Raw genomic sequence first — 16,811 nt, forward strand, 5'->3', positions numbered from 1 at the left:
CTTCCTTTATCAGTATATGTTCAAATTCTTAGGATATTTGGTTACTTATGTTTGTTTGTTTTAATTTCTTATCCCTCAGGAGTGCCTGTGAAGAAAACAGAGTATTTCCCTGAGGCCTGTATCCTGCCTTGATTGACTTTTCTTGAAGTATTATAAATCAGGATGTCTGCACAGTCCGTGGAAGAAGATTCAATACTAATAATCCCAACTCCAGATGAAGAGGAAAAAATTCTGAGAGTGAAGTTGGAGGAGGATCCTGATGGTGAAGAGGGATCAAGCATCCCTTGGAACCATCTTCCTGATCCAGAGGTTTTCCGACAGCGATTCAGGCAGTTTGGATACCAGGATTCACCTGGGCCCCGTGAAGCTGTGAGTCAGCTTCGAGAACTTTGCCGTCTATGGCTCAGGCCAGAGACACACACAAAAGAACAAATTTTGGAGCTGGTAGTGCTGGAGCAGTTTGTTGCCATCCTACCCAAGGAATTGCAGACTTGGGTTCGAGAGCATCATCCAGAGAATGGAGAGGAGGCAGTGACAGTGCTGGAGGATTTAGAGAGTGAGCTCGATGATCCTGGACAGCCGGTGAGTCCGCTCGTGTCACTCTCCTAGGTCAGAAGCACTGGCATAGCAGTAGGCAAAGCTGCTGAGTTAATTCTGCTCAACTAAATTAGAATTATATTTATCCCCGCCCCTCCCCCCACTGTTCCCCTCTAGCTATGCTTCGTCATACAGGACCTTGCAGTATGTGTGTTGTTACGGTTTCTCTTGTGTGTTTTTAGTTCTAAATCTTACCAAATTTCTTCTCACCTGAATCAAACTTCATTTTTTTCCAGGTTTCTCTCCGTCGACGAAAACGGGAAGTTCTGGTAGAGGAGATAGTTTCTCAAGAAGAAGCTCAGGGATTACCAAATTCTGAGCTTGATGCTGTGGAGAACCAGCTCAAGTGGGCATCCTGGGAGCTCCATTCCCTAAGGCACTGTGGTGAGGACCAAAATTCCAAGTGGGCTAGAGGGTGAAAGAGAGTATGGGCCATTTGTCCAGAACTCTTTGCTTGTTCCCACTAGGGGGTAGGGAATAATCACCTTAACCTGATTTTGTAGACATAGACACACTGTAGGATCTTGATTCTTTTCTTGTGACAGTTGGTTTGCAGACCTCAGTCAGGTCTTTTATTCTTAGATATTAACATCATTAGCCTTTTCTTCCCTTTACCTCTTGAAGACCGGCCCATTTCAGACTGGCATTTGCCTTATTTTGAGCCAGCACCCGCTTGTCGATTAGGTCCCTTATTATTATTTTTTTAATTTAAGATTTTATCTATTTATTAGAGCGCAACAGCGGGGAGGAGAGGGAGAAGGAGGCTCCCTACTGAGCAGCGAGTCAGATGCAGGGCTTGATTCCAGGACTCTGGGATCATGACATGAGCCCAAGGCAGACACTTAACCAACTGAGCCACCCAGTTGCCCCTAGGTCCCTTATTTTGCATGCAGTATTCTCTGTCATCTGTTTCATATCCTTTCAGTCTCCTGCCTAATCCTCTTGGCACAATGAGCTTACCTGAAGCCTCTTCAAATTCATTCTTTTTGTTGCTGACTACTGAAGTCTTCCTAAATTTTTGGTTATTTTTGTTTTTTCTTCAACCAAAAGTCTTTTTTTGCTAAGAAGCGTCTTTTGTAGAAATGATATTTGGATAAAACTCTTCACATTTTCCAAGTATTTACACAGAAATAGGTCCTGTAGCTAAAATATGCTTTAAGTACAGAAAAATAAAAAGCTCACGATTATAAGTCGTTCAAACTAGTCTTTCCCAGTATATTGGCAGTTGACACCATATACTTAGTATACTTTGATACAACCCAGTATATTCCTAAACCTGCTGGGTTCTTGTTCATATTTGTTTGAGACTGCTTTGGGAATCTTTCCTTGAGGTAATTGTAGATAATGCTGGTATGTGCATGGGGTCCACAGATGGGGTCTCATCAGGTTTTCTTCCCATCTGAGCGGACAGTGTAGGGAACCAGAACTGGTGGGGTGGGGCTGAGGTCTTCTGAGAGCCTCTAGTTTTACATGTTTCATGGGACATTCTTCTCTGAAATGAAGTTCGAGAACCACTATCCTTGGTCATTGGAGGTGACGTTTCTTGGGTAGATTTCTCCCCTCCCTGAATTTTAGAATAATCTTCCCTTATTTGTAAATAGCCTTATTTCAGGGGTCTAGTCTTTACCACACTGGGGAACTTCTTTCTTTCTGTGCCATTTGTCCCCACATAACTTTAACACTTGCTTCTCTTTTGTTCATGTCTCCAGGCCTCACTGATCCCCTGCACCCTTCAGTCTCTTGTTGTTAGTCTTCTCTCTTGACTTTATCCCTTTGGTAATCATCATAGACTTGCCCACTGTTTACCGCTTTTCTAATTGCTGTTGCTCACCCTCTAGTAACTGTGCTCTTCAAGGCTTGAAGTTTCAGGAAAGTCTTAGTGAGACTTGTTCATACTGCTTCCTGCAGGTGGGTAATGTACCTCATGTTGGTAATTAATTGAGGCTTTTGTTTCACTGGACTCATTTAACTGAGGCTTAGAAATAATAACTTCTCTAAGTACCATGGCAAATACCTAGTAATGCAACCTTCATATATAGGAAAACTTTTCATTTACCAAGAGCCTGTTGAATATATGTGTCATGTCCTGAGTTAACAGAGAATACCTCCAGTTTATCTTCATTTTCTTTTTTTTTTAAGATTTTATTTATTTATTTGACAGAGAGAGACACAGAGAGAGAGGGAACACAAGCAGGGGGCGTGGGGGAGGGAGAAGCAGACTTCCTGCTGAGCAGGGAGCCCAATGCGGGGCTTGATCCCAGGACCCTGGGGCCATGACCTGAGCCGAAGGCAGACACTTAACGACCGAGCCACCCAGGCGCCCCTATCTTCAGTTTCTTATTAGGACATTTTCCGGGTTCTGCTTTTAATGTAGTGTTGGCCGTGATTTGCCTGCTCTTGCTCATTTCAGAAATAGTCATTTTTCTGACAGACTGCTTGTTATTTACACCATTATATTTTGATGTGATTTCTTTCTTTCTCAGAGCAAAAGAATATTATAATGATTTCCTAATGGCCACTTTTATATTTCTTAAGAAGTTTCAGCCAGACCTAGCTTGCATCACTTTGTATAACGGTCTTAGACTCTGCCATCATTCTGCCCTTTGTTTTCTGACTAGTATTGTATAGCCCACTTGCTTATGTTACCACTTTTATTCAGATATAACCTTTTAATTCCTCATTATGTTAGCATGCCATTACCTCCCTTAGCCTCATAATCAGTCATTTCAGTTTTTTCTTTTTTGGAGTAGGCAACCTTAATACCGTTTTTCAGAGTGCTGTGTGTACATGTATGCAAGCTGTTTACTTTTAGTTCACTTTTACTAAATTTTTCTTCAGGTCTCTTTCCTTCCAGAATAGGAAACGAGTGATATTTACATTTTTTCTTTATTTCAGACGATGATGGTAGGACTGAAAATGGAGCACTAGCTCCAAAGCAGGAGATTCCTTCAGCAGTAGAATCTCATGAAGTTCCTGGCACTCTCAATATAGGTGTTCCTCAAATTTTTAAGTATGGAGAAGCCTGTTTCCCCAAGGGCAGATTTGAAAGAAAGAGAAATCCCTCTCGAAAGAAACAACATATATGTGATGAATGTGGAAAACACTTCAGTCAGGGCTCAGCCCTCATTCTTCATCAAAGAATCCACAGTGGGGAGAAACCCTATGGATGTGTTGAATGTGGGAAAGCATTCAGCAGAAGTTCTATCCTTGTGCAACATCAGAGAGTCCATACTGGAGAAAAACCTTACAAATGTCTTGAATGTGGAAAAGCCTTTAGCCAGAATTCTGGGCTCATTAATCATCAGAGAATCCATACTGGGGAGAAACCTTATGAATGCGTTCAGTGTGGGAAATCTTATAGTCAGAGCTCAAATCTTTTTAGACATCAGCGAAGACACAATGCAGAGAAACTTCTGAATGTTGTGAAAGTTTAAGAAATTACAAAAAAAAATCAGCACTCAGGTCTTTTTCTTCAGAAATGAAGACAAAATTAAAAACATGAAATGATACATAATAGTTTTATTTCCCTATATAGACTGTTAAGAAAATCCACTGGGAAATGTAGAAAATCTTCACCCACTATTACTTTATCTTGAAAGAAACAATGTCATACCTGCCTAGAAACTGAAATTTTAAACTTAATTCAGGTGTTAATTCCTAAATCTTCCATGTGATGTTTATATTCTTATTATTTTTCCAAATAATGAACTACCTGATTCTTTGTCCCTTAAAAGTTTCCTTTTTAGACAGACATTATTTCTGTGTTGATCATTAAAATGTTCTTTGCAAGGATACATTCCCTTCTACTTTAAAAGGCTACATAAGAATTATAAAATTTGAAAACTGAAACCATTTTTTAAAAAATTTACCCTTCTGCTCCTTTTTACCTAATTTGAATATGCATTTCAGAAAATAGAAGATAAAGGATGACCAAAAGCCTCAAAGTAAAATGAGCCTTAAAACTCAGATAAGTGATGGTGATAAAACATCAAAAAGTGAATGGGACATCTAGATTGGGCAAGATAAATACTTTGATCCAAGAATTGAAGTATATCAAGAATTTATCTCAGTGTAATTATCTGCCTGCAGGGAAACTCAAACACCGCTTATCCTGTCTAATTTGAAGGCATCCCGCTAATGAAATTACTGTTCTCCTGTGTTACCAGTAGAAAATGGACAGTGTGAACAATAAACACTTCTAAAACTATGAGAGTAGACATTCTAACGCTAGGGAAGAATTTGTAGTGAATGGCAGTGTTGAAGGGCAAATGTAAACATGAGGGTAATGGTCTGTCTTGGCTTTTAGAAAACAAAAAGAGACTTGAAGATCTAATTTATTATTTTGCCTTTCTTTTTGTTAAGGACATAAAAATCCATGACAGGTGGGCAACAAGTATCAGGTTTGCTATTTTATTCTTTTGGTACAAAAGGGTTGCACACCAGGCTAACAAAACAGCCATGCATTTATTATTAAACATTTTCTACCGACAAGGCACTGTGCTAGGTACTGTAACCCTACCATAGGTAGGTAGCTATTTCTTCCACTGTAAATCATTGGGGATTTGGTCTAAAGCTGTTTCATGTGAGTTAGCTTCTTCCCTCTGTTTGAGCAGTCCTGGGGGAGGTCACCTCTGAGATTCCCAGAGCCATAGTTCTCTTACCAGGGTGTTGTGTTTGGGGGAAAGGAAGACTCAGCTCAAAGAGCTAGCCAGCTCTCCAGCAATCTTCAGAGGTGAGTCCAAGATACTCTTATCACAGTTTGGAGGTTTGTGGGTCTTTTAAAAAAACTAATCAATCTCTAGTAGCATCGAGGTTGTACTTACATGTTAAGTTGAATGGATTGTTCTATTTAAAAATAAACAATAGGCTATTAACAACTAGTTTATTAACTATCAGAATTGATTGAACTATTTTTTTTTTAAATTTTAAGTCTTAACACATTTTTAAAAATGTATAAAAGTAATACATTGTAGTAGTAGGATTATATACTCCTTGGCTGAGAATCCCAAGTACTGTGGTTTTACTGTTTAGTGGAAAACTCTGGAAGTTAAAATAGAGAATACGGAAAAGGCTTTTTTATAGTGGGCATTAATTGTGTGGAAAATGACCCATGTGAATAAAAAGATTTCATAGTTCCAGAGATTTTGGTTACATCTGGTGCTTGGATCAAATTTAAAAATGGAAGGTGAGATTTGCATGAGCCTGTTAAAAAGCATAGTAATAAATGCAAGGCCAGCTGGTGGAAAAGTGAGGCAGAATGGAGCTTGTTTATAGATTTTTCTGATAACAATTAATTATAAGAAATGTGCTTTATAGATTAAGATTTATTGAAGTATAAATATGTAGTAATGATATAATGTATTTTAAGTTATACAAGAAAATGTAGGGACTTTTGTTTGGGTCTTTTTCTCTTTGTGGCTGAGAGGAAACAAGTCAATGTCCAATAAAGCTATAAACTCCTCCGCTCTAAGATAAAACGATCTTGAGTTGATTTATTTATTTATAACTGGCTTCTTTCCAAGTAGGTTTTGAGGTGGCATATTTTTAATTCTGCTGAGATGACAGAATTCTTGTATCAGAGTAGGTAAGAAGGGAGGCACCTCTCAGTTGCTAGAATTTCACTCTTTTTTTAGATCTTATATCTTTCCTGTATACAAAGAAGCTTCCCTGTGGTACAGTTGTCACAAATGCCAAAGATGTTTGGTATAATGTCAGAGCTTAGAGAAAGTGATGGTAGAGTTGGCAAATGTGAGTTTGTCTTGTCAGCTCTGATACCTGTGCATTGTTTAGAAAGGATTCTGAGGCCAAGGCAAGGCTCTGTGGGGAAAATGGGCTGGACCCAAAAAGACTGGATTAGGGTATATGGGAAAAGAAAGGGCAGTCTGTGTACTCACCATCTCTGGGTAGGCTAAGTCCCCACTAGACAAACTGATTTAAAATAACTCTTCAGTGATTTATTATTTCATCCAGATGTTAATTGATACCCACACAGATAATCGTAGTTAGCAATTCTGGGGGCTGCCTGGCCTCTGATGAGGTGCTGATCTGTCAGTTGCCAAGCAGTGCCATCTGTTTGGTTAGTAAAAGAGCAGTCATTGTTACTGGCATGCAGACTGCTAATGACTGCCCAATAGCTACTGAGCATTTGCTCCTTACTGCTGAATTTTCTTCTGGTTTTCTTGGAGGTTAAACTCCCAAAATTTAATTTAGCAATATGTGGATCACATTTATGTAAATTGAAGGGAGGGGTGTATGTATTGACATAATCTGCACGCCAGGCATTGGATTAGTCACTCTACCTATCTCACTTAGATTTGTAGGCAAGGAAAGAAAGATTCCGAGATTGTGTGACTTGCATGTGGCCAATTAGAGCTAAAACTCAAATCTAGTTCTGGAACTTAACAGGGATACCTATTTTTTCACAGTGCAGTGAGTGATGGCTGTTAAACCTTGATTGATAAATTTTACGCTTTTTCTGGTTAACAAATTTAAAAACTTATTAAACCCATTCATTTGAATTTTCTACAATATAGAAATGTTAAATGGAAAAAGGACATTCCTTTTCACACTATTACTTAAAAGTAATAATTACTTGGTTTGCTATTTTTCCAGACTTAGGCATATACATATTTAAGCAAAATGTGTTAATAGTTGACACTGTGGTTGCTGCACATGGGCAGTGTTGGAAGTGCTTTACCGTGGATTAACTCTTAATCCTCACAGCAACCATATGAGGTAGGTACATATCCCCATTTTCCGTGTACTGCGCTGAAATTTGCCTCCCCTCCCCCTCACCTTGAGGAAGACACTGTTCTTTATAGCTGCTCACTACTCCATTGCATGAATATACTGTAATTTATTTAACCCCTTATTGACGGAAAAGTTCTTTCCAATTTCTTATTATAGATAAAGGTATTGTTACCATTCTTACCCATCTATTTTGCTGCCTGTGTGGATATTTCTGTAGGATAAATAGCAAGAAATAGATTTATCGGGTCAGAGAATGTGCACATTTAACATTTTGAGAACTATCACCAAAAAGATGGTACCGATTTACAACTCCATCAGTAGAGTGCCTGATTGCCTCCACCCCCACCAACCCTGAATCCTGAAATATTTTTACCAATCTGGTAGGCAAAACGTGTCTTTCTTTTTATTAATAAGAAGGAACATCTTTTTTATGTTTATTGGCCATTTGCATTTAATTATGAAAGTATAAATGACTACCATCTCGTTACACAAAACCTAAATGATACACAAGTATAAGAGCAAAGAGACCCTTTTCTCCAGCACTTGTCACATTCCACTGTCCGCAGTTGGACATCCATCCATCTAGTTGCCTTTCCGTACATTTCCATATGAATATACATACACTAAATAAATGCTATTTTTACATAAATAAGATCATAGATATGTATTGTTCAGCTTGCTTTTTTTTTTTTTTTCCTTTAGTCTCAAAAATCCTGCAGTCTTTAAATTTCTTTAATGGTTGATTAGGATGCACTACTATGAAAATCCCATTATTCAACTTTTCCCTTATTTTTTCTCTTGCTATTACACTGCCAAAGTAAACATCTTTTTCATGTATTTCTGTAAACGTGTGAATTTCTTTAGGATGGAGTTGTATGAGGTGGATGGTTGGGTCCAAGGATGTGCTTTCTGATAGACCCATCTTAGCCTTCCCAAAGGTCTTCATAACTGTTTTTACCCTATGTATGGAAAATGCTCATTTCCCCACATAGCCTTACCTACGCTTGTTAATTTTTATCTGATGGGCAATAAAGAAAAAAAATCATCTTGTATTTCCCTGATTGATGGTGAGGTTGAGGTTATTTTCATATGTTTATTGGCCACTTTTATCATGGATTGTTTGTTCATGTCCTTTACCTATAATAGCTTTTCTGTTGGGTTACGTGTGGATCTATGTTGTTGGGTGTTTTTTTTGTTGTTGTTGTTCAGCATCTCTTTCCCCATCCTCTGGTAACAGAATCCTTATTTATTGTGGGGAACCCATTCCCTGTGGCTTAGATGAGTAGGTGACCAGGTCTGGCCTTCCTGAGTCCTGCAGCTTCTTAGCCACAGTGATTAAAGAATGGGCATGTGACTTGAGCCAGGCTAAAGAGAGCTCTCAACAGAACTTCTGCTGGAACTATTGGAAAGAAGGCTGTACAGAGATCCCACGAACTAAGGACTGTGTAAGCCTGAATTTACATCATGTGGAGAGAGTCTGAGGAGAAACTCAGAGGCTAGCAGAAAGGAATGAGAACTCAGTTCTGATGTCATTTTTCTGGAGGCCCTAGATCCAGCTGTGCCTAAAGCCTGCCCTACCTCCGAACTTTAAAGTTTTGTGAGCCAATAAAGTCCCTTTCTTGTTTAAAATAACTGAATTGGGTTTCTGTCCTGATTAATATAGGTTCTTTGTATTTTCTTATTTGTAGAAAAGCTTTGTAATTCTAAACTCTAGAATTAACACTTTATGCACTATAGGTTAATAAAATTAGCATGGCCTTCCATGACTTGGCCTCTGTCAACTTCTGCCATTTGTTACTCCACTCTGTCTGCACCATACACATAACATTTTACATTCCAACAATAACTAAACATTGGTGTTGGGAACATCTGTGGATGAAAAGCTTTTTGCCCAATCGTGCCTGGCGTTTCTCTCCCATCCTTCATACAGATTCATTAATCTAGGGCTCAAGACTGGGGATTACACTGCCAAGTCTATGCTGTACCCACCTCCAAACATTACTCTTGGAGCATTCCCCTCAAGCACCCCCTGTATGTGGCCCTTGAAGCCCCTCCCCAAACATGGTTCTCTGGGGCCCTGATTTTATTATCAGACCTGTGGATTTGAAGTTGCTAACATTCAAAACTTTATTAGAGTTTACGTCTGTGGCTTTTGTGTGTGGAAACTACATACGGCAGCAGAGAAAGGAAAAGCATATTGTATGTCATACGAGTGGTAAGGAGAAAATAAATTGGAAAAAAAGTGGAATTTGAGGAAAGATGGGAATAAGTATAAGAAAGCAAGCCATGAGACTGGAGGAAAGCCGTTCCATGCATGGGAATAGCAAGTGCAAATAGCTTGATGTGGGAGCAATGATTTGTTCAAGAAACAGAAGGCAGAGTCACTGAAGCAGAATAAACATGAGGTAAAGTAGTGGGTGAAGCCAGGGAATAAATGGGGTAAGGGGGGAGGGTGGGGCCAGATCGCGGAAGACCTGGTTAGCCATTGTTAGGACTATGACTTACACTTTGAATGAGATGGGAAACCATTTTTGGGCAAAGAAGTAGCATGACTAGGTGCTGAGAATAGAACAAAGTGTCAAGCTCCCTATGTAAATTCTTAAAAATGTTTCTTTGCCTGTTTTCTTTATGAAGTAATAATAGAGTTTAGAAATAAAAATCACCCAAAAAGCGACCCATAAGTTCACAATCCTAGTAACATCCGATTAACATTTTAATTTTCTCTATCCACCTATATATAAATGTTCTCTCTGTCCCTATCCCCGTCTATACCTATTACACTGATATTTACAACTGGGGAAAAAAAAGAAAAGAGTAAAGTGTCCATATCTTGGTGTACTAATGCCTTCTTCCCTCTTAACTTTGGATCATCTGTTTTGCCTGAATCCTCCACTGGCCCTAACCTGTCCTCTCTCACTTACTCAAAGGCACGTTCCCAACACTCTCCATCTTGCATTATCAATTTTCCTCTCCTGGATTTTTCTGATTATGATGGAAATTTGTTTTGTTTTTAAATCATGAACACACAAAATCCATTGGGCCAAGATGACCAGATCTAAACTGCCTGAACAAATGTTGCAAAATACATACAGCAAAGGATCAGAGAGATGGGATTCCTGAGAGATGGGAAACAAGTGAAGCAAATTTGAGTGGTCTCAGTTTACTACCTGGAGAGAGTTTCTAGCACACAGCACAGGAAAGGAGAACTCAAGCAGAGCCTGGCAGGCTCCCTGAATTGAGAAGATGGAGCCAGGGGTCCTCGGAGGCCACGGTGGCTAGCTTTTGCAGGGCAACGTACCAGATAGAGAATTATACAGAGAACACTGGAGATCTGCAAAGGGCCCCCCTCGAGTCCAGTTCTGATGAGCACCTGTGTATAGGGAAACTACCTGAGGCGGGGAAAGAATGATCCAAAAGGATTAGAGAGAGAAATCACTGGAGCTCACCAAGGGTACCTGAGTAGAAAACCTCATAATTCACAGGGCGTCAGAATATTGGTTCTCAAGTGCAATTTTGCCTACCACTACTGGCCTCCCCCCTCCCCGACATTTGGCAACATCTGGAGACCTTTTCTTGGGTTGTTACACCAGAGAAGATGGGTTCTACTGGCATCTAGTCGGTAGAGGCCAGAGATGCTGCTAAACATCCTACAATGCATAACAAATTACCCAGCCCTAAATATCAACCTTGCTAAGGCTGAGAAACTCTGGGTTTGGATAATAGGAAGGGTCCTGCCTCCTTAGTGGAGAAAAATGTACCCTAGACTCATATTCCCTAAAAGATATTTAAGAGCAAGACCTGAGAGGATAAAACTGTATCCAAATAATTTAAATACATCCCATAACAAAACTCAAGAATATATAAAAAATATCTAGCACCCGCTAAGGCACAATGCATAATGTCTGGCATCCAATCAAAAATTATAAATCATGGGGCGCCTGGGTGGCTCAGATGGTTAAGCATCTGCCTTCGGCTCAGGTCATGATCCCAGGGTCCTGGGATCAAGCCCCACATCGGGCTCCTGGCTCAGCAGGGAGTCTACTTCTCCCTCTCCCTCTCCCACTGCTCATGCTCTCTCTCTGTATCTGTGTGTCTCAAATGAATAAATAAAATATTTAAAAAAATTATAAATCATGTGGGGCGCCTGGGTGGCTCAGTTGTTAAGTGTCTGCCTTCGGCTCAGGTCATGATCCCAGGGTCCTGGGATGGAGCCCCACACTGGGCTCCCTGCTCAGCAGGAAGCCTGCTTCTCCCTCTCCCACTCCCCCTGCTTGTGTTCCCTCTCTAGCTGTGTCTATCTCTGTCAAATAAATAAAATCTTTAAAAAAAAACTATAAATCATGCAAAGAAGCAGGAAAATACAACCCATAATAAGAAAACCACTCAACTAAATTGGTCCAGAAATGACAAAGAATTAATAGACAAGCCCATAAAGATAATTATAACTACATTCCATATGATCAAGAAGCTACTGGAAACACGGCATGTTTGGTAGAGACATGAAAGTTACAAAAAGAAACCAAACTAAACTTCTAGAGACAAAAACTACAATGTCTGAGATTTAAAACAAAAACAAAAACAACAAAAAACACACAGATGGGATTAATTGTAGTTAAAGTGTAATAGAAGAAAGGAAGAAAAAAATTATAGTATATAAGACATAGTAATAGAAACTCTGCAAAATGAAAAGCAGAGGAAAAGAAAACACTGAGAAAAAATGAGTAGAGCATCGACAGGCTGTGGTACAATTTCAAGTGCCCTGATATGTGTAATTGTAATCTGAGTCCTCAAAGGTGAGACAGGAAGTATAGAGAAATATTTGAAAAAATAATCTATGGGATGCAGTACTTATGGGGAAATTTATAGCAATAAAACACATTTTTAAAAAGATTTTATTTATTTATTTGAGAGAGAGAATGAGAGAGAGAGAGAGCACATGAGAGGGGGGAGGGTCAGAGGGAGAAGCAGACTCCCAGCTGAGCAGGAAGCCTGATGAGGGACTCGATCCTGAGACTCCAGGATCATGACCTGAGCCGAAGGCAGTCGCTTAACCAACTGAGCCACCCAGGCGCCCCTATAGCAATAAAACACATTAGAAAAAAATGTTTTGGGGCACCTGGGTGACTCGGTTAAGTGCCAGACTCTTGATTTCAGCTCAGCTCATGATCTCAGGGTCCTGAATCCAGTCCTGCGGCAGCCTCTGCCCTTGGCTTGGAGCCTGCTTGGGATTCCGTCTCTCCCTCTGCCCCCCACCGGCACTCCTGCGTGCTCGCTCGCTCCCTCTAAAAAAAGAAGTCTTAATTAAGTTACCTCAGCTTCCATGTTAAGAAACCAAAATAAGAACAAATTAAACCCAAGGTAAAGAGAAAAAATGAAATAGCAAAGATTAGATTGGAAGTCAACAAAATAAAAAACAAAAACTAGAAAAATTTCTATATTCTTTTTAAACCAAAAGCTAAGGTTTATAAAATTAATAAACTTCTGCCAGACTGTTGCGGGGTGGGGGTGGGGGTGGGGGGAGGATGCGGGAAAAGAAAGAGAAAATAGATATTATGTCAGGAATGAGAGGTGTGACATCATTCTATGTTATACAAATTCTTATCCACACAGAGGTGTAGTAAAGTTTGCTCATCTCCATATTGCTGATTCCAATACTCATTTATTAGACGTCTATTGCTTGAGCTATCAGCAGTATTTTGTATAACTTACGTATTTACATTTGCCTTCGAGAACAACCTGCTTGGTTTTCCTCTAACTCACGGGGCATTTCTCCTCGGTCTCGACGCTATCTCTTCATCTCTCTGGACTGCGGTGCCTGAGGGCTCAGGGTTCATATCTCTGCATATCTCCTTCCTTTTCTACCTATATTCTCTTCCTGGGTGATCTCCTCCGGTCTCATCTCCTTAAATACGATCTATGGCTGCAAAATCTGTATCTCAGCCTTGACCTCTTCTCTGAACCACAGGCTCATATATCCCAGCAATAGCCACTCTGATGCCTACTTTAGTCTGACTTCTAAGGAAACAGAGCCTAAGATTAAACAACAACAACAACAACAACAACAACAACAACAACCTTAGGAGGCGCCTGGGTGGCTCAGTCGTTAAGCGACTGCCTTCGGCTCAGGTCATGATCCCTGATCCCATGATCCAGAGTCCTGGGATCGAGCTCAGCGGGAAGCCTGCTTCTCCCTCTCCCCCTCCCCCTGCTTGTGTTCCTTCTCGCTGTGTCTCTCTCTGCCAAATAAATAAAATCTTAAAAAAACAAACGTTATTGCTAAGGATTTTTTGGGGGTGACGCAATCCCAGAAAAGGTTGAGGAGGGTAAATGGGAGGTGAAGAAGGGGGGGAGAGCACATAGAAGCGGGTGTGGCTGAGCTGTCTCACCGCTTCGGAACTGCTGTTTGCCTGTCTCCCTGTGTTCGGAGCACCGGCGCTGCGGGCCCCTTCCGCCCCGCTCATCCCCGCGGAGGAGGAGGGAGGCGACGTTTCTGCACTCTCCCCCCCCTGGTCAGTTTCTACCACGGAGCAGGAACCCCTCCACACTTCCAGGTGGCACCATTCAGCCTCACACAGGAGGAACGGCAGGCCAGAGGTCAAGTGGGAATCAGTAGCTCCCTGGATCCGCAGTCCCGTGAACCTGCAACCTCAGGGGTGGATGGTGCCGGCAATCGTCTTAGAGGGTTAGCGGGAACACCCACCCTGCAAATAGGAAGCGGCTTGTAAACTGGGTTTGGAACAATGACTAATTAGGCACCTTAAAACGAACATGCCCCAACGTCAAACCTTTAATTTCTCCCCACACCTGTTCTTTTCATAGTCTCCTTTATCTTGGAAAGTGGCAATTTTGTCCTTCCAGTTGCTCAGGCCAATAGCCTCCCTGCTTCCCTGCTTGCTGTACTCTGCTCAGTTCTCAACACAGCAGCTAGCTCATGGAAGTCAGACCACGTCACTTTGGCTTAAAATCCTGTTCCTTTTTGCTCCATTTAAATGTCAAAGGGGCACTGCATCTGCCATTTACTCTTAAACTATTCAGAAAAAAACCCTACATATAGATAGAATAGATAGATAGATAGATAGATAGATAGATAGATAGATAGATAGATAGATACAGATCTATCTGGTTAAACAAAGCAGGTAGATAGAAAATTATAAAGAAATTGTAATAAAATGCCAACACTTGGGGAATCTGGATTAAGGGTGTCTGGGAATTCTTTGTACTATTCTTGCAATTTTCTATACATGTGAAATTATGTCAAAAGTCAAAGTTAAAGAAAACATAATGGCCCAGTAAGGGTGAATTACTAAAGGAAAATCAGGGTAGGTGCTATTATTGAGAAAGCTTGGAGTGGGGGTGGAGGTGGCGTGGGAGGGAATACTGAGAAAGCAATTATAAATATCCACTCTGGCCGTGATTTAATGTGATGATGTAGAGCTGTGCTTATGGACATGTAAAATGTTAATAACAACGGGGAAAATTTAGTTTACCATTACCAGTATTGTTTTTGGAAAAATAGTACACATATATATGTAGAATGGCACACACCAAAATTCTAGGTTCGCAAAATAGGCTTCTGGAGACAGTGATTTTTATCTTTATTCTTTTACATATTACCAATTTATTTTCTTTTTACAATAAGCTAGCAGCATATTTATAATCAGCAAAAAAAAAAAATCAGTAAAAGTTATAAAGAAAATTCTCATTTAGGTCAGGAGTCAGCAACTGTTTTCTGTAAAGGGCCAGATAATAACTATCTTCAGCTTTGCAGGCCCTACAGTTTCTGCTGCAACTCTGAAACTCTGCCATTGTAGCCGAAATCAGCCGTAGAAACACACGAACAAATGGGCATGGCTGGGTTCCATTAAAACACTATTTACAAAAACAAGTGGCAGCCTGGGCTTCCTGGTACTTTGCTGACCCGTAATTTAGATGGATACTTTTTTCCCTAAAGAATGGTTTACAGGTGGGGTGCCTGGGTGGCTCAGGTCATGATCCCAGGGTCCTTGGATTGATCACTGCGTCAGGCTCCCTGCTTTGCGGAGAGCCTGCTTCTCGCTCTCCCTTCCCCCCCGTTTGTGCTCTCTAGCTCTTTCTGTCTCTCAAGTAGATAAATAAAATCTTTTTTTTTTTTTTTAAAGGCAAGAAATGTTCCCATTCCTATAGAACTTTGTATGGGCCCCCTGGACCAACTGATGGTCTGAGAATTCCACTGGTTCCATGCAATTAGCTATATCATTGAGTAAGCAGGCTAAAATCCAATGAAAAATCTAACCCAGACCACGTTTATAAACAAATAACAAACGCTTTGTCTAGAGAACTGTAATGTGATAAATATGCTTTGTAGATATTGTAGATGGATTTGGTCTGTCCGAAAAAAGATTCCTTTTAATATGCCCTGGAGGCTCAGCTGACAGCTGGAGTGATCAAAGGCCTAAAGGATATCCTAGGCAGATGTGGCGAGATGGGTGTGCCAAAGTCCTGGAGAAAGCCAGGCTCCTCCTGGCCTTGTTCCAGGAATGAAATCTTCCCCTGTAAGGAGCATAATCTACAGCTTCCATAAAATTAGTTGGGTAATGTACCATCTTTTCCTATTACCCTGAAGAGATTGTGTAAGATTGGTTTATTTCTTCCTTTAACATCTGGAAGTATTCCCCACTGTGATATCTGGCCTGGAATATTCTTTATAGGAAAAATTTTAAAATACAGATAGATTTCCTTAATAGACCCCAAATTATTTAGATTTTATATTTCTTCTTGTGTTAATTTGGGATAAAATTTCAAAATTTTTGATAAAATTATTAATCATATCCTTCATATTATATCTGTAATGGCTGTAGATCTGCATTGATGGCCACTTTTGTACTCCTTACACTGAGAGACGGTCCTTCTCTCTTTTTTTTTCTTGATCAGTTTTGCTAGGGCATTATCAATTTTTCAAAAGCTGAACTGAAATGTTTGTTTTCTATTTCATTAATTCATGCTCTACAATTTCTTTCCTTTCATTCTTTTTCCTTTCATTTTTTAAAAGAAACCGTTTATTGTCTGTCGACCGTATTTCCATTTTCTGTTTAAGCGTCTGTGGAAGAACAGCTTAAAACCACTCAGTAGTCATTCCTGTCTATTCAGTGGCCTGAGCAGTGGGAACTGCAGACCAGTTTTCAGGAGGGATCTGCTGAATAGGCACCGAGGGCACCTGCACGCTTCAGAGCAGTCTGCAACCCCAGGCTGAGTAGCAGTGAACTCAGGAGCTGGAGCTGTCCCTTCACCCTCAAATTCCTCCTTGGTCACAGCCTTCTCAGCAGCGGCCTGCTCTTCCCCGGCCATCTCTTCAGGCTCTGTAGAAGCAGAGATCAGGCATGACCTCCTCTAGCTGTTCACGGGAAATGGTGCCACGCATGCGCAGACCTCCTTGGGCCAGCATCCACCACATCAGCCCCAGTGAGTGAGCTCCCTTGCTGCACGCG

At 40.6% G+C, this 16,811-nt stretch overlaps 2 protein-coding genes across 11 annotated transcripts in view; one reads left to right on the forward strand and one right to left on the reverse strand.

Moving 5' to 3' along the window:
- LOC123852653 (zinc finger protein 397) overlaps positions 1 to 16,811 on the reverse strand; it is a 93,330-nt gene that overhangs the window by 26,526 nt on the left and 49,993 nt on the right. The window contains exons 3-4 of one of the 7 annotated variants that reach the window (XR_010407241.1): positions 808 to 1,005; positions 492 to 619 (exon numbers count right to left, since the gene is read on the reverse strand). The exons of 4 other annotated variants lie outside the window; for them this stretch is intronic. The gene's annotated coding sequence lies outside the window, so the exon portion shown is untranslated. Of the gene's footprint in view, positions 1 to 491; positions 620 to 807; positions 1,006 to 12,416; positions 14,049 to 16,811 lie in introns of those variants that run through there. 2 more of the 7 variants (XR_010407240.1, XR_010407239.1) reach the window with 2 other exon arrangements.
- ZNF24 (zinc finger protein 24) lies at positions 163 to 16,772 on the forward strand. Of its 4 annotated transcripts, none has more exons than XM_064577757.1 (3): positions 163 to 582; positions 834 to 981; positions 16,638 to 16,772. In XM_064577757.1, the coding sequence occupies exons 1-3, from the start codon at positions 163 to 165 to the stop codon at positions 16,715 to 16,717; spliced, it is 648 nt and encodes a 215-aa protein (XP_064433827.1). In that variant the 3' UTR covers positions 16,718 to 16,772. The 4 variants fall into 4 exon arrangements, with proteins under 4 accessions (XP_064433827.1, XP_064433829.1, XP_064433828.1 ...); XM_064577759.1 differs by lacking the exon at positions 16,638 to 16,772 and adding an exon at positions 16,474 to 16,620; XM_064577758.1 differs by lacking the exon at positions 16,638 to 16,772 and adding an exon at positions 16,376 to 16,434.

The sequence above is a fragment of the Mirounga angustirostris genome, unplaced genomic scaffold (genome assembly GCF_029215605.1).
Source record: "Mirounga angustirostris isolate CCGP_5_RB_7025 unplaced genomic scaffold, mMirAng1.0.hap1 SCAF_14, whole genome shotgun sequence".
Classification (NCBI taxonomy): Eukaryota; Metazoa; Chordata; class Mammalia; order Carnivora; family Phocidae; genus Mirounga; species Mirounga angustirostris.